General features: G+C 41.0%; 1 protein-coding gene across 3 annotated transcripts in view; it reads left to right on the top strand.

Moving 5' to 3' along the window:
• The first annotated feature begins 522 nt into the window (after positions 1–522).
• The window catches only part of LOC147150654 (EMILIN-1-A-like), a 77,927-nt gene continuing 59,592 nt past the window's right edge, over positions 523–18,857 (top strand). The window contains exon 1 of one of the 3 annotated variants that reach the window (XM_086025777.1): positions 523–967. In XM_086025777.1, the coding sequence (XP_085881903.1) occupies positions 831–967 (137 nt within the window). In that variant the 5' untranslated portion in view covers positions 523–830. Of the gene's footprint in view, positions 968–7,625; positions 7,894–9,698; positions 9,794–18,857 lie in introns of those variants that run through there. The other 2 variants (XM_086025779.1, XM_086025778.1) reach the window with 2 other exon arrangements.

The following is an 18,857-nucleotide window of genomic DNA, read 5'->3' as shown; positions in this document are numbered from 1 at the left end:
TTTCCTGTTTCTGAGTCCAGCCTGAATCCGAATGAATGCGGAACCATAACAGCTACAAATGATGTTACTTTTTCAGTAATTTGTCATTATTACAACAACAACATTAATAATGCTAATAATAATAATAATAATAATAATAATAATAATAATAGCTTTTTTACTGTTACTGATAAAAGTGTGGCGTGTTCACAGAAACTGATTGAATCTGACCAACTACATCTCTAAAATTGGAGGTGAAGTTTTTGTTGCTGTTGTAGTTGTTTTAACAGCTCTTCTTCAATTTCATTGTGAGTCACTTAATTGCACAAAACTGACCAACTACTGTACATTAAATCAAAAGTGATCTCATCAATAAATATAAATGAGAAAGAGTGGAACATGAACAGTAGTAAGAAGAAAAGTTGTGTTTGTGGGTGCTATGGATGTGTCTGGTTTCTTCTCCGGGAGGGGCGGGAGCATTTTTGGGGGGCGGTGATGTTAGAGGAGGAGCAGTTGGACTTGGTTCAGTCTGTACTGTCGCAACCTTTTCTTCTTTTCTTTGTTTCGTATGAGACATGAGTTGTTCTGATGGAGAAAATCTGTCGGGTTAGGTCGAAGTAAACGTGGACAAAAGGCGGGTCTCGGAGCGGATCAGATGCGTTCAAAGTGTGCATCAAGTGCGAATCAGGATTATGGATCAGGGGCAATAAGACGAACTTTTTTTTACCCCCGTTTAACTTAGAAAATATGAGCGTCTATTATTTTTGTCTTCATGCAGCTGGAATGTTCATCTCCAGTTGATTCAGCCTCTCCTCTCTGATTTGTGACGACAGCCTGCATTGATCAACGGGATGGCACTTCTCTTGCTTCTGCTGGCTTTCTTGACCTATGTGGACGCCAAAAGCGCGTTCCCGCTCAGAACCTCCTATAACCTGTACGCCGGCGGGAATGCGCACGCTCAAGGTGCTCGAGTCGCCAGCAGACACAGGTAACGACCACACATGCATGGATATTTGGATGGAAACGCTGCTTTTCGAAAGTTATTTCTATGTGTACATTTAGTCAGATGCCAGAAACCACTATAAAGCTTTCCAAATTAAGCCAATTTTAACGAGCACACTGAAAAACAGTAGTGTAAATCAGCCTCAAACTTTTCTAGTCCGGTAAAGTTAGCACCAGATTGGCACATTGGGAGTTGTCGGTCCAGTAAGGTAATAACGCAGCATTATTAAAACACAAACAATGCTTCTCTCTAACCACAGTGATGTAGCCAACGAGCTACAAGCTGATATGATTAGTCATCCTTTGCGTTACAATGACGTTGCATTTTGGAGTTATTGAACGGACAACTCAGAATGTGCCAATCTGGTGCTAACTTTACCTAACTCAATTTTATTTTCAAGAATACGCTCTATGCAGGCCTATTAGTAGAAATATGGCATGCTGATTAATATTGCGTTTGTGGAATATGAACTAAGTAGTCAAATCTACCCATTTTGTCCACCTCAAGGGTCTGTCATCTGAAAAAAAATATACCGAACCAAAGTTTCCAAGAAACCGAACCGAACCGAAATGTGCTTTAGCGTGCTGTTACACCCCTAGTGATCGGTGGTTACCTGAGCCCTGCGCAACTGTGATGTCGTTTTCAGTTGGCAGAAATTGGCTGCCACCAGTGATGGCTAAAAACAGGTGAATTTTGAAGTTGCTGCAGCTACCATGTGTGTTTTTATGTTCACCTTGCGAACATAATATTGCATGCAGTGTTTCTCTTTCATATACCGTGTGGCGTCTTCTATGTCATATGTCATATATTATGAGTCATTGTCTGCCTATGCACGCGTCAATGTAAATGCAAACAATGTCAGGAATTATTACCGTTTTTAAATCATCTGTGGTAAACCCAATTGAAGTGTACCACTTGGTGGAAACTTGCCAACTGATGTCGCTAATATTTATCAACTGTGAGCTTGTGAAGCCCTTTGAGAATCTTGTTTTAAGGTGATAAAAATAAACTTGATTTGACTGTAGTAAGTGCAGCCATACGAGCTCCCATGTTATCTGATCTCTTAAACCCATGCTACTACCCGGGAATGTGTTTGAATGTGAGGCTTGGGGTGGCTCGGTGGAGTGGTTGTCATATTCAATTGTTAATAGCAATGGCATTCAAGCGGACTGAATAGACTGACTCATATTCCCAAGGTTATTTTGAAAAAGGACCAAACCATCCTTGGTGAGGCAGCAGTGAATGTATTGTTCTTTTTTGTGCGGTTAGTTTTAGGGGTACAGTTGTATATTGCCCTCATGCAGACATACTGTACATACATGGATACAAATATATAGTCAATACTGTTTTCGCTTGAATTCACTTGTCAACCTTAAATTAACTTTTCAAAGAATTTCTGAAATTGTTCCCTTCCATCCGTGTACACTCGCACATGTAAACACACACACATATGGACATGCACACTCAGACGCACACGCATACGCTATGATGTTCATCGTTTGAAGAGGATTTACATTTTCATTAGCAATTGGATATGGGTGGAAAGCCTTAATCTAACACACACAAAAAACATCTAATTTAACCTTTTGAGTTGTTTGGTCTTCCAAAATGACAAACTATGACCTAAAGTGTGCACCAAATGCAATTTTTCAGATGCTCCTCAACGAACTGAAAAATTGCATGTGGTGCACACTTTAGCTGGCGGTGCGCATGGTTACGACGGCGTGTCATGATGTGCATCATATCCTGCCAGCAATGCAGCAGCCAATCATTTTGCAGTGGGGTGGATCCAGCCTCGGAAGACACTTTTTTTCTGCTTTCGCTAAGGTCAGCGTCGTAAGCATTCGCCATTTTCCTCATTAACAAGAGGCGTTATTCATGGAGTCATTTATACTAATTTCTCCCAAATTTATTGATAAAATAGAAAATGACAACTCTTCTAATTTTCCGGATCAAAAAATTTATAAAATGAACTTGTTAATGAAAACATGGCCAAACCCAACCATCCCTTTAATTTAGTGAGGGAGAAGAGGAAGAAGAGGACACAAGTGTCAATACAGATAGGCGGCTGAACTTACACTTGATCGCTTGGCAACCATGGTGAGAACGGCCATTGAAGTTCAGTGAGCAGCGAAAGAATGTGACACTTTCATTTCGTTCTTACATTTTTCAAATCTAATCGAAGGCGGCATGTCAGTTTCTTCTCATCTTCTCGGCCAAGACTGAAAAAAGAGGCAACGACTACCAGTAACTACGGTATGTTATTCTCTCAGGAAAGAGTGAGTGGAAAAAAAGCCATATATATATATATATATATATATATTAGTGCTGTCAAGCGATTATATTTTTTTAACTAATCGCAAAATTTTCCATAATTGATCGCGATTATTTTCCAACTACAATGTTTTTACGAAGCTTACAACCGATATTTACTTCAGTAAAATCTTGGAATTAATGTAGAAAAAAAACTAAAAGTACATTTCGATTCAAAGACTGTTCTAATAGCTTTCTTTGATCCTTGAATACAATTATTTTCCTGTAAAATACAACAGTTGAAAGATACACCAAATACGTACAACTAATATGGTATTTGAATTTGGCTTTGCAAAATGTGCAAATTATTTTGGATTTCTCCAATGAGCCGTCAAGCAACTTTTTAAAATAAAACTATGTAAAATTACTTCTTTGTGACGGTGATTCTCCTCGAAGTTTGTCTGAATGGTGAGCAGAGGTCATCCATCCATCCATTATCCATACCGCTTCTCCTCACAAGGGTCGCGGGTGTGCTGGAGCCTATCCCAGCTGTCTTCGAGCAGTAGGTGGGGGACACCCTGAATTGGTTGCCAGCCAATCGCAGGGCACACTGATACAAACAAACAACCACACTCACAATCACAATTACACAATTTAGAGTGTCCAATCAACTTACCATGCATGTTTTTGGAATGTGGGAGGAAACCGGAGTACCCGGAGAAAACCCACGCAGGCACGGGGAGAACGTGCAAACTCTACACAGGGAGGCCTGAGCCGGGATCGAACCCACGACCTCTGAACTGTGAGGCAGACGTGCTAACCAGTCGACCACCGTGCCGCCGCTAAATAGCGATGACTGTTATTCGACTGTTATTCGACTGTTACTATGTTAGACTTGTTACCGCCAATCTCATGTAGCAATGTCGGCACACAACTTTGGGATTTATACTGTACCTTTCCCCATCTGCGATTTTAACAGGAAAGCTAGAATGTTCCCAAACAGGAGACCGCAGTGTACGGGGGACCTTCGAGCTCTGGCTTGTTTGCGTATGCCATTATAATGCCATTTATCTGTGCATTGATGATTTATCACGGCTTCTTGCGTCCTGGCTCCTTTTTAGTGCTGCCGCCCTCCTCTCCCGCATGCAAAACTCAATAGCGTCCATGCATAAGCACGCACTAATAAGTGGACCGAACCAAACGCAAGTGGACCGAAACGAACATGCCATACCGAAACGTGTAAATACACCCATGTGTATCGTTACATCCCCAGTATTTGAATTTGGCTTTTCAAAGTGTGCAAATCATTTTAGATTTCTCCAATGAGCCGTTGAGCAACTTTTTAAAGTAAAATGATGTAAAAGTCCGTCTTTGCAACAGTGAGTCTCCTCGAGGTTTGGCTGCACAGTGAGCAGAGGTCAGCTGCTACAGGAAGTAAATAAAACTGAGTTAACTGGGTTAATTTTTTTAGTGGGTTATAAAATTTAAATTAATCTCCATAGTTAATGCTTTAAATTTGACAGCCCTAATATGTATATATATATATATATAGTGCTGTCAAGTGATTAAATCGTAGTTAATCACATTTTTTCATAGTTAATCGCATATTCTATTTATTGTAAAAATCCCTTGATTTTTTTTGTCCCATTATTTTCTTGAATTTTAATACCCTTAACCCATCCATCCATTATCTGTACCGCTTATCCTCACAAGGGTCACGGGGCGTGCTGGAGCCTATCCCGGCTGTCTTTAGGCAGTGGGCGGGGGACACCCTGAATTGTTTGCCAGCCAATCGCAGGGCACACAGAGACAAACATCCGCACTCACAATCACACCTAGGGGCAATTTAGAGTATCCAATCAACTTACCATGCATGTTTTTGGAATGTGGGAGGAAACCGTAGTACCCGGAGAAAACCCACGCAGGCACGGGGAGAACATGCAAACTCCACACAGGGAGGCCGGAGCCGGGATCGAACCCATGACCTCTGAACTGTGAGGCGGACGTGCTAACCAGTCGCCCATCGTGCCGCCCATACCCTTAACCCTTAACATGAATAACAGGATTGATTTTCTTATGCAAATACTTTATTAAAGCGAAGTCAACCCAAACATATTATTTTTTTAAGAATATGCTCCACGAAAGTCCAATAGTTGAAACAAGGCATTCTGATAAATATTGTGTTTGTGGAATAAGAGTTAATCCACCTGTGTTTAGTCATCACGGCCATTTTGTCAAGTCTTTCAACTGAAAATGATATCACAGTTGCTCAGGGCTCACGTAACGACCAATCACAGCTCACCTGTTTTCTGAAACTGAGCCATGATTGGTCGTTATTTGAGCCCTCAGCGCATCTGTGATCTCATTTTCAGTCGACAGAAGTAATAAAATGGCAGATCCCTGAGATGGTAAAAAATGGATTGATTTTACAACATAACTCATATTCCACAAACACAATATTAATCAGAATGCCTTGTTTGAACTAGGGGGCCTGCATAGAACATATTTTTAAAAAAAAAAGTTTGGGTTGACTTTCTCTTCAAATGAAAAAACAAGCATTGGATTGAACTCACGCAAACAGCCCTTCAGCCCTTTTCAAACGCATACACATACACTCACACACACACGCACGCGTGCGTCTTTCAGCTGTTACTAAAAGCATGCTAGTGAACACCAATTGATTGGCTAACCTTGTCTTGCTTTAGAGAGAAAATATATATATGACAAACACAATGCTGCATTTTAAGGGCAAGCAAGGAAAGTCCATCTAATCTAAGCAATGTAATTAATAGGATGTATCTGTATGTACAGTATTTATGTATATGCTGCAGCTACGTATGATCTAAGCCAAATATTAGCTGGATATGTGCATTTGTGTGTTGAACTTGTTGGTTCAATGTTGCAATTAGACGTACTTAGCCAATTCTGACTTTGGGTCATGAGCCGTATCGCGTCATTCTATGGCTAGACATCGGCCGAATGAGCCGGCCGGGCCGGCCCGGGCAGGATGACCGACGCCGTGAAGGGCGACTGCTGCCACTGCGCCGGTGTCCGGCGGCCACTGCAGCTGTGAAGATCCTCCCAGAGTCGCCGTCGCTGCCCACGCTTGCCGGCCGGGATGAAGCGAGCCAAGGAGCTGAGCGCGAGAGGGGGCGAGCTAATGTGCTATTACTACGCATCTAAGGCGGCAGGAGCCCGAGGCTGTGCGCGATGCGCGCACACATTTTTTTTAATCGGTAGTACTATGTTCCTAGCTCTTCCGCGCGGCTAACTAGGAATCGAAATTTAGCACCGACATTTTAAAATCTAAACGGTTCCGGGTGAACCGGAATGATGGAATTGATTCCACTCGAATCTGGGGTTTCGGTGCCCAACCCTATGGGGAACACAGCTGTGCATATGTCTGCCGAGCAATTCATCCTCATCGTCAATATTTTGAAGCAGATGTAACGCCCCCTCTACTCTTGCTATGGAAACCTTAATCACGCGATCAAAAAAATTGACGGTGTCAAAAGGGGGTTGGATTAACTTTTTAAATAGTAAATTGACAGCCCTAATGGGTCGCTTTCATATGTGGTCCTAGATTGGGTACATATCTGATTTCTTTTAAATGTGACCGCGGTCTGAGCGGCATTGACGTCATCCGAAGCCCAAAATGCGCCCGCTCCGCGCAGGCAGAGGAATGTGCTGGCAGCAGGGGATCGCATCTGCGAAGTTGTTTTGAGTAACACTTTTGAATTTATATTTTACTTTAATTTAATCCCACTTGAACCATGAAGCATAAAGTGGACATTTATGGTGATCGTAGTAATTCAGCCACGACTCAGATTCATTTTATTAATTTTTTTACGCACGGTTATGACGTGACGCCACGCGCAGTGATGTCTCAATGAAATGAGATATTAAAGCGTTGCCTCGTAATTTTCCCCAAATACTGTATTTATTTCTACCTCCTACCTAATCGCTTCACTGTATAAATGCCCCGACACGCTGGACCACATTTACTTCCGCAAACACAACGTCAGGAGTGACGTCGTCTCTTCTTCTGCCCGTGTGGCTCACTTTGGTGACACGTGTTCATACAGCAGACAAGACCGAGGTCACATTTAGAATATAATATGAACGCTTACACAATTGAGACCTGCGGTGTGAACCTAGCCTTAAACAAATAAACTTTTTTGCCATTTCGTCACGCGGCAGCCAATCAGGATCGGGCATACTACGTCACACAGAGCCAAACAGTTTCCTGTTCACTTGACTTTTTTTTACAGTTGTTTAACTTTACCAAGACAGCAATATTGTTAGCATTAGCATAGTGTGTGAAAAATGCTGTCATCGTCTACTACCAAGTGAAGCCCCTCCCCTCTCTGCTGTGCGCGAATGAACGGCTACTTTTAAGCAGAGTGGAGAAGTGAAAGCAGACAGAGCCAAAGATATTAGTAATAACTGAAGCAATTGGCATATATATAGCAACATCTACGCGCCCATATGCTTTAGGAGCTGGGCTTCAAACGTTTATTAAACATGCCGTTACACTGGTCCATCCCGGGCGCATAATAGCAAGAACGTGGTCCCTGTCATATACAATCGCACAAGAGCCGTGGTGCAGCATGAGCTTTCCTCTGCTGCTCTTATAATGAAGTTAAAGCTACTAGTTGGTAAGTGCTACCTGACTTTATCTGCGACCTCATTCTATCCATACAAGAAAGGGTGTTTTCCTGTGTTTAATATTTTTTTAGCATTATTAGGGCCCGAGCAGCGACTGCTGCGAGGTCCCTATTGTTTTTGTAGTTATAGTGTTTTTCCGATACCGAAACTGGTATCGGAAAGTTGCCCGGTACCGCATTAAAACGCTGGTATGGGATCGGGTTGTATTAACAAATAAAACGCCGATGCCTGTTATCGATACTGGTATCATTATTTGAACACAGCGCGCATATTTGAGAGCCGCATGCGGAAGGAAAATACGAGGAGAAGCCTTATCCATTATTAGCGTTATTGGTCATCGGTCTACTTATGTCTATTTTGGTGAAAAAGGTCGCTATAAGGACATGCATCGCCACCTTGGAGGCAGTTGCTTGGGGGGACTTTGATGCTATCAAGAGCCTGCAATTACTTTGGGGGCATGTCGGCTGGATCTTTGTCTCATAGCAAAGTATGTTGATTTTGTTTGACACAGTACATCGACCACTAGTTTAAGAGTGTAAAACGTCTTTCATGAAATGGTTTGTGTCCAGATAAACTCGTCTTTATGACCCGTCGAAGCTTTTCGAGCTCGTCCTAGCTTAACTGCTAACAAAGAGACGAGTTTGTTTACAACACATCGCTCGGCAAGATGTTCTATAATGTTCCATATGAAATTTGTATACCTATATAATTAACAGATTAATGTTGAACAGCAGTGCGAATTTACGGAAGTGTAATGCATTCACATGAAAAAAAATCCTGTTTTTTGGAGTATTTTTTTTTTGGTCTTTGTTTTTTGATTTTTTTTTTCAGTTTTCTGGAATCATTTTTTTCTATAACAAAAAAAATATACTGGAAAACAGAAAAAAAAATTCTGAAAAACAGAAAAATAATTATTCAGAAAAACAGGAAAATTCATGTGAATACAGGATGTCTCGCATGTCTCACTCTCACAAGCACAGGAGCGATGAAAATAAGCTGTTTATTAAACATATGTATTTTGTATGTATATGTTACTATAGATACTTTGCAAGTGATTTAAATATGAATAATTTTACATCCAAGTGAGTGTGAGAGAATAACAAAAAAAATTGCGCTTATTTGGGATTTTTTTCAAACGGTGAGGTATCGGCCAGGCAGCGGTATCGGGCCCAAAAAATGGTATCGGAACAACAGTAATTATTATTATTAATATTATTTTTTATTTTTTTATGAACAACCCTAATGCGCAAGTTTTTATTCTATTTAGTGTTTTTATTACAGGGAATGTTTTTTTGCTTTATAGCAAATTGAATTGTTAAAACAAATTTTTTTAAAAACCACCTAGTCTTATGCATTTGACACTTATTGCTGTACCACTGTACCGAACCCGTACCGAACCGTGACTTTTGAATATATATATGTGTGTATATATATATATATATATATACATATATATATATATATATATATATATATATATATATGTATGTGTGTGTATATATATATATCTATATATATATATATATATATATATATACTTTCTGTAGTCGACGGTATTTGTATTCCCTACATATATGTATATGTATGTGTATATATATATATATATATATATATATTTATATATATATATATATATATATATATATATATATATATATATATATATATATATATTTATTAGGGATGGGACGAGATCTCGTGCTATGAGATCTCGCGGGATCTCGCGGGATTAGAACGCCACAAGATTTCTCGTCCCTGCACAGCACAAGATCTGGGTTTTTTTTATGGTGTTTTGGAGAGTCCGGGTGAATGTAGCAGCTGTCACCGAATGGGAACTTCCGAGAGTCGCTGTTGTGACCGACAAGGCTCGCAACATGGATGTGGCGATACGTGAGGCTGGCTTTGAGCCACACATTAAGTGCTTATCGTGCAGGCAATGAGTGCAGCTGGTCCAAAGTTGGCCGCGTATCATGTTTGTTTAGACGTGTCAAGCTTATAGTTTCTTTTTTTTACGATGCTTAACAGCAGCAGCACTTTTGACGTCTAAATAAAGACAGTTCGAGTTGCCGCGCACAAACTAATTATGGACGTAATCTCGCACGAGAACAACTCTTTGGACATGACGGTTCGCGATCTAGAGCAGCGGGGTGCCGCATCTGTAGCTCTGAGGAGCTCAGAACTACGACGAGTTGCAGAAATCTTGACACAGACGCAGTGACATTCCTCTTGTTGAAGATCGACTGAGAAACAAGTTGAACTCTACAATACAATACAACTTTATTGATATAGCGCATTTCATAAGCTAGAGCTGTAACAAAGCACTTTAAAAACAATACAATAAACAAACAAAAAACAATGAGGCAGTGATACATCTATTAATAAGTATATCAATAATATTAACAAATATATAAAATATAAATAAAAATATGAATAAATAAAGCCAATAAATTAACATAAAACACTATATACAATTGAATGACTGCCCCACGAGCACAGTTGGATTTTGTCAAAGTATCAGTAAGCGGAAAGATCTCAGCTGTAGCTGTTATTGTAGCAATATTTGAGAGCATGTCACAAAAGTGACTCCTGTTTGCATTTGCACTTTAGAGCTAGATGATTAATTTTCTTGCAGTCTGTTCGATAAAAAACCTTTTGAAAACTGAAAAAATTACATTAGGTATTTTTTTGTATTCAAAATTTAGCAAAAATCTCGTCTCGTCTCGTTCTCGCGTACTCAATCTCGTGAGACATCTCGTCTCGTGGGATTTTGTCCATCCCCAATATAATTATATATATATATATATATATATATATATATATATATATATATATATATATATATATATATTATTTTGCAGAGCTCACCCTCCGCCCTTGACCTGGGTACCCTTCTGGCCGCGACCCCCCGCCCCGTTCCGCCCCCCCCCCCCCAAAAAAAAAAGTGTCCGTGATTGACGCTGCCTTGGGTGAGATGCAAACGGCAGAGGCATTTTAAGGATCATTAGCTTGCTAATTTACTATTCAAACCCGCTGTGGACACGCTTCTAACACGCTTCAAAATGCGGCACTAGTACTTTACTACATACCCAACTGTGTGGGATTACTTCCATTACGAGCCCCGGGGTTGGTTTTGTCGTATTGTATAATTATTTGTATGTAAGTTACTTATTCATTTTGCACACTTTCCCTGTCTTCACGGCCTTCAAAATAAAACATACCAGCAAACTACTATACACAGCAGGTTTGCTACGGCATATTCCCGGATGTAGGGAAGTGTGTGCGTGGCATGTGTCGCAGACCTGTCGCCAACAGCACAATGCGCCGGTCATGTTAATCAATGCGGCAGTTGTCGCTCGCGCGGGAGTAGAAAGAAACCTAAAAAGAAGCCTTTCACTGAGTAGGCTGAGATGAAATTAGGCAGCCTCGCGACCACGTCAAACGCATGAGAACCGATTAGTGGGCCGGACTAAAATCCACTTCCGGCCATGCCTAGTCCAGCCACTTTTAAAAATTTGTCACCCCCCACCCCTCCGCCCCAAAAATGGACATCCGGCTGGAGGGTCGGACCGGTCGGACGGACTGCCCAGCTCTGCTATTTTGTTATTATTGAACATTACTGTATATTCATGGAATTTCAAACAGCCATTTTCCTTGGAAAGCACGGAATAAAAATAAAAGTTATTAATCCTACTATAACAATCCAAACAATAAACAATATGTTGTTGTTGGTCTGTCACAGGTTTAGCATGACTTTCCATGTTGTCCAAATAGTTGGGAATTACATTACACGATACAAAGATCCAATTCATATACTTGCAGGCATGCGGGCAAGGAAGAGATGCCAGAATGATGGTGCAGTTCGATGTTGGCATGCCACTGAGCAATTATAAGATTTAGTGACTTTCTCAAGGACACCTGAACAATGCTCAGAAAGGAGACTAGTATCTTTCTAACAACCAGTCCCAATATAATGTGTATACCACAAACATATCTGGTCCACATACAAAGGCCAATATGCTACAGTCTACATCCAAAATGTAGCAATATTCTAATTCCTAAAGCTTGACTCTATTTTTATGTCAATTATTTTGTATTTTTGATGACTGTTCTTTGTTCAAATGCAGGACATCGGTTCATTAAAAGCAGCAGTAAGTTTCATAGTCATGCGGCTTGATTCATAAGTCCATGAGTGCTATTGTTGATTTTATATTCAATTACTATTCAGAATTGCATTCAATGACTTGATTGTTAACTCTACTTCTCAATTATCGCCTCGATGCCTCCATCCATTTTCTATACAACTTCTTCATTTGAGTCACATGTACTGTATTTTCCGGACTATAAGCTGCTATTTTTTCCCTAGGTTTTGAAACATGCTGCTTTTAGTCCGGTGCGGCTATTCTGTGGATTTTTCTTCCACCACTAGTGGCGCTCTAACCGGAATTACAGTAGAATTCAATACAACACATTTGCTATGAACAAGATGTGACTACAGATGGAGGAGTTCAACAAGCGAGGGCGCTATGCACTAGGTCAGGGGTCGGCAACCTTTAACACTCATTTTACATTTCGAACAGGTTTTAGTAATGTTCCGATGCCATTTTTTGGCCCTGATACCGATTCCAATACCCAGCCGTGCGGTATCGGCCGATGCCGATACCGTACCGATACCAGACTTTTGGAGAAAAAAAAAAAAAGATATATATAAGCATTTTTTTCTTGTAATTCTAAAAAACTGCATACGCACTGGGATGTAAAACCATTGCTATCATGGCTTGATCAGACTTAAAAACCTTTGTGAAACAGGGAAAAATAAGAAATAGTATACACGAGGTATCTTTGAGAGAGATTGTTTCGGATTAATTACAAAAGCTATAGGACATTATTATAAAAGTTTGTTTTGAGTATTAGTGACCCATCGCAACAACTTCCGCTCCCAAATCCACTTACAAAACCAAAAACAAGCAGTAGAAAAATCCAACAAGTTCAACTCCAAAATCCAAAATTGACCAGGGTTTGTTGTTGCGGTCCATTCCCCTTGTTCATGCTTACTGCCGCCGCCGCCGCAAACTCTTGGTGCTTGTTCACATTTTCATCCTCAAATGTTTTTTCAGATTTGACGTGTTGAACCTGGCCACTTTATTTCCACCTCTTGCAACTTTCGCACCGCTAATTTTGCACTTAGCTGTTGTACTCGCTGGAGTTTTTATGTTGATGTACAGTAATTCCATATCGCCGCCGGCATTATTTCTCCTGTACCTCACAGTTTTTTTTTCTCTCAACATGAAAAAGTAGCCCCGCCATTGGTTAAGAGCGTCCGCTTTGGGCCAATAGCGACGGCTAATACTGAACAGTCACCACACATCAGTGTCGTGAATGAGCAAGATACAAGGTGCGGCATTCAATGTAAATTGAGCAGTGTTTGTTGTTGCAGTCAATTCCACTTGTTGTTAATGCTCGCTGCCGCCGCAAACTCTTGATGCTCATTCACATGTTTCGTTCTCAAATGTTGCATCAGGTTTAACGTATTGAACCTGGCCACACACACACACACATATGAAAAAGCAGCAGGGAGCAAGATACAAAGCGCTGCATTCAACGTTCTTTACTAGTACAGCATCGGGAAATGGCATCGGCACATTATTTGTACGTTCTCGCAGATACCGATACCAGTATCGGTATCGGAACAACACAACCCGGTTTCCATGGAAAAGAAAACACTGAGAGCCGCAAACACTTTGACATGTAAAATGAAGATGTGTATATATACATATCAGAGCTGGGCAGCGACCCTCCGTCCCCAGTTTCCGTCCTTCATATTCAATCGACCCACGTGGTCCCACTCAGTAGGAGTTAGCCAACCGGCGTCGAGAACAGACTTTAGCGGTACTGCGTCACATGCAGGTGCCGCGCTCCTGAGACGCGGTCGAGTAAGGAAACAATAAAAAATAAAAGGGTGTGGTATCCCTTGCGGCCCCACAGACACAATGACATGCGACCCATATTCTTTTTATTTCACCGATGACAATGCGTGTGTGTGTGTCAGTTGTTTTTGTTTGATATTTTTTTTTTGTTTGGCGGCGTGTTTGCTCGTGCGGCACCTGCGTGTGACGTAAAGATTATGTAATCAACGCCAATTGGCTGTTGCCAGTGAAGGACGGGCCGGGACCACGTGGGTCGATTGAATATGCAGGACGGAATTGATGGTAATTAATCGCAATTCGAACTATCTCCAAAATATGCCATATTTTTCTGTAAATTGTTGTTGGAATGGAAAGATAAGAGGCACAAGACGGATATATACTTTCAACATACTGTAAATATGTAATGTATTTTTTTATTACAATAACAAATCCTCATGAGATGAAAATGATTTTTTTAATTAAAATGATTAACATTCTTTCTGTAGCAGACAGTATTTGTATTCCTACAAAAACAAAAACGCGCAAAAGGGCCTCAGAACAGTGACTATTATAAATTAATATTTATAAATGTGTGCAAACAAAGTGTGTGTGTGTGTGGGGGGGTGTGCGTCCGTGTGTGTCTGTGCGTGTGTGGGGGTGGGCGTGTGTGTGTGTGTGTGTGTAGTAATACATTATGACAGTTTATGTTTTCCGAGTGGTCCCTGAAGTGCACACGAATGTGGCTCATAGGTTATGCTGTGCTATGGTAGGTGCTATCAGCACGTTGTGTGTTCCTTCTTTAAACTGACTTTATTAACACAACACAGCCCTCTTCTCTACTCATCCTCAATTGCTGAGGAAAACCAATTTATTCACATTTCTGACATTTAAAGCAGCCCTCTTCTTTCAAAATGCTTCTTTATACTCCCGCGGGCGACACATGTCTGCTCTACTGCTCACTGTGCACTTTATGCATCGGCGGTCCTTCTGCGCATGGGTTAAATGCGTCATATATTTTGATGCGATCAATTAAAAAATTTAATTACCACCCGTTAACGTGGTAAATTTGACAGCACTAATATATGTATGTATGTATGTATATATGTGTGTATGTATATATATATATATATATATATATATATATATCTTTACACTCGTACGGTAGTGAGTTGCTTATGAATCCATGTAGTCCATCCATGTTTCAGAAAATGTTATTTTATTTTTTAAATGAACACATTTTGAACTCTTACAAAAAAAGTGCAGAGTTGAAGGTCTCTTTCAAATGAATTAAAAGCTGAACTTAAATTATCCATCTAGCAAACAAAAATGCCTGAATTTGAAAATACAATGAAAATAAATATTTGCAAAATAACTGCCTGAATATTTATTTGACCTGGTTAATGGGACTTCTGTTCCTGAACCTTTGCGCACATGCAGCGTCTGCAAATCAGGGCTGGGAAGTCATTTTCATATTCACGCAGGGCTGTAAGCTGCCGTCTTTTAAAAAAAAATAATAAATTGTTTTGTGTGTAAGCGTTCATATTACATTATAAATGCGACGTCGATCTCTTTTCTTGTGTAAACACAATTGCGCCCCTAAATGGCCCGAAAACGCAGAAGAGATGGTCGACGTCACTCTGAAGTGTTTACAGAAGTAAATGTGGTGCAGCGTGTCGGGGCATTTCGACAGTGGAGCGAATCGGTCGGAGGTAGAAATATAGTACTTGGGGGAAATGATGAGGCGAGGCTTTTTCAATCTCATTTCATGGAGATGTCACTAAAGATGACGTCTATCATAAAAAAATGAGCCGATCGAGTCGTGACTGAATTACTACTATCACCCTAAATGTCTACTTTATGCTTCATGTTTCAAGTGAGATTATATTAAAGTCAAATATAAAGTCAATACTGTTACTCAAAACAACTGCAGAGACGCTGTCAGTACTGTACCCTCTGCCCGCACGGAGCGCTCCTGACATCCATGTTGGATGAATGCGACCTGGAGGTTCAGACTGCGGTCACATCGCAAAAAAAAAAATCGATAAGTATAGGACCACATTTGAAAGTGGCCAAAAACTTTGACTTACTAAGAAGTAGGGGTGGGAACGATAATCGTTTTTTCGATGCATCCTTCGTTTTATTAAAAAGATTCCGCATCAATTCAGAGGTATTAGTAATTGATGTTTAAAGTTAATTTTTTTAAAAAACTATAAAGATGTGCAAGCGATTACGTGCGTTTGTACAGACGTTGTGCCGAGGCTTACGTGACAAGATGGCGGAACTAGCAAAACCTCATGCGAGCGGCGCAACCCTCGTGAAAAGCATCAGTTTGGAGACATTTCGTTTCTTTATGAAGTGTGAGACGAGGATAAAAATAATATTTTGGGAACCCAACAAACATGACACACTATCACCCAGAGTTGAGAGCGGTGAAAGGCGGACCCGTCTGAGATGATAAACAACCGACCGACTCTGCCAGGTGCTCTAGCAACTCTTCCACCAACCTCCGAAAGACCAAAAAAATGACCATGAATTTTGAATAATAAAGCTGTTCTATTTGATGGCAATTTCTCAGGGCTTAACATTAGTGTTAAATACATCACTCACAGTAACGAGCTCTAACTTTTATTGCTTTTAATAGGGGAAATAAACAGTACTTCTACCGGCCATCGCTACAGCACAGCGCACCGTTTTATTTCTCCAGTCTCATCCTTTTTTTCTCAATCCAAGGAGATTCCTGCTCTCTGGTTCACTTGGCCAACCGTCCTATTTCAGACAATGTTTAACACTGCCCTCTACTGTACTGTAAAATTTCACATCCTATCTTAAACTACCGGTACATGAGAAATAAAGGTCACCGACCAATTGAAATATCATCCATCCATCCATCCATCCATCCATCCATCCATTATCTATACTGCTTTATCCTGACGAGGGGCACGGGGGTGCTCGAGCCTATCCCAGCTGTCTTCAGCAGTAGGCGGGGTACACCCTGAACTGGTTGTCAGCCAATCACTGGGCAAATTGCAATATCATTTCAAAGAAAATATACTACATCAGGTGCTACATTAAGTTGAATTAAAGCACCGTTCATTGCTAAGTTACACAGTAATGTTAATCAGATGATGCATATTGCACTTTCACGTACCGTAAATGTATTAAAATACAGCTAAATTAGATTAAGTTTAAATATGTTTTTATTAGGGCTGTCAATTTAACGTGTTATCATAGAAAGTTAATTCAACCCCCTTTTGACTCCGTCAATTTTTTTGATCGCGTGATTAAGGTTTCCATAGCAACCAGCGGCTGCATTGATAAAGGCTGCTAGTCACCATGATCTAAACATGTATCTTGAAAAAAAAGCTTTAGAGTAGAGGAGGCGTTACATCTGCTTCAAAATATTGACGATGAGGATGAATTGCTCGGCTGACACATGCACGGCTGTGTCCCCCTTAGGGTTGGACACCAAAAACGAATCGAGTGGAATCGGTTCCATCATTCCGGTTCTCCCGGAATTGTTCAGATTTTAGAATGTCGATACTAAATTTAGATTACCAGTTAGCCGCGCGGAAGGGCTACTAACGAAGTACAACCGATTAAAAAAAAAAATGTGTGCGCGCGTGGTGTGCAGCCTCGGGCTCCTGCCGCTGAAGCTGCGTAGCAATAGCACGTTAGCTCGCCCCCACTCGCGCTCATCTCTTTGGCGTCCAGGCAGGCAAGCCCAGGCAGCGGCTGCGGCTGCAGCGACACTGGGCGGGCCCTTCCCACAGATCTCCACAGTTACGGCGGCTGCTGGACACTGCGGTGGCAGTCGCCCTTCACGGGGTCTGTGATCGTGCCCGGCCGGCTCATTCGGCCGACGCCTAGCCATAGAACTGACGCGATGCGGCTCATGACCCAAAGTCAGAATCGGCTAAGTACGTCTAATTGCAACATTGAACCAACAAGTTCAACATACAAATGCACATATCCAGCTAATATTTAGCTTATATCATACGTACCTGCAGCATATACGGTGCCTTGAAAAAGTATTCACCCCCGTTGACCTTTTACCTAATATGTTACATTACAACCTCTAATTTAACTGATATTTAAATCAAAATTGTATTTGATGGATCTGCACAAAATAGTATACGTTTTGAAATGAAATGAGAAATATATATATAAAAAAATAAATTTGAAAAATGAAAATTGCCATGTGCATATGTATTGACCCCCTTAGTTATGAAGCCCCTGAAATACTCTGGTTCAACCAACTACCTTCAGAAGTCACGTAAATACTGAAACAAAGTCCACTCGTGTGCGATCTTAAGTGTCACATGATCTGTCAGTATATATACACCTCTTCTGAAAGGCCCCAGAGGCTGCAACACCTAATGAAGAGGCACCGCTAACCAAACGCCACTATGAAGACCAAAGAACTCCCCAAACAAGTCAGAGACAAAGTTGATGAGAAGTACAAGTTATAGTGTTATAAAAAATATCCAAATCTTTGATGATCCCCAGGAGCACCATCAAAGCCATCATCATCAAATGCAAACAACATGGCACCATAACAAACCTGCCAAGAGAGGGCCGCCCACCAAAACTCACAGACCAGGCAAGGAGGGCATTAATCGGAGAGGCAGCCCAGAGACCAAAGGTAACCCCAGTGGAGCTGCAGAGTTCCACTGCACAGGCTGGAGTATCTGTCTATAGGGCTTCAATCAGCTGTACCGTCCACAGACCTTGGCTTGATGGAAGGGTGGCCAAAAGAAAGCCTTTACTTTCATCTGAAAATAAGAAGGCACGCTTTGACTTTGCTCAAAGGCACATGGGAGACTCTCAAAATGTATGGAGGAAGGTGCTCTGGTCAGATGAGACTAAAATTGAACTTTTTGGCCATTAGGAAAATGCTATGTCTGGTGCACACCCAACACATCTCATTACCTCAAGAACACCATCCCCACAGTGAAACATGGTGGTGGCAGCATCATGCTGTGGTGATGTTTTTCAGCAGCAGGGACTGGGAAAGTGGACAGAGTCAAGGGGATGATGGATGGTGCTAAATA

The sequence above is a fragment of the Filicampus tigris genome, chromosome 3, assembly GCF_054856515.1.
Source record: "Filicampus tigris isolate MCC_2025a chromosome 3, RoL_Ftig_1.0, whole genome shotgun sequence".
Classification (NCBI taxonomy): domain Eukaryota; kingdom Metazoa; phylum Chordata; class Actinopteri; order Syngnathiformes; family Syngnathidae; genus Filicampus; species Filicampus tigris.
This window is presented reverse-complemented; position numbering and strand designations above follow the sequence as displayed.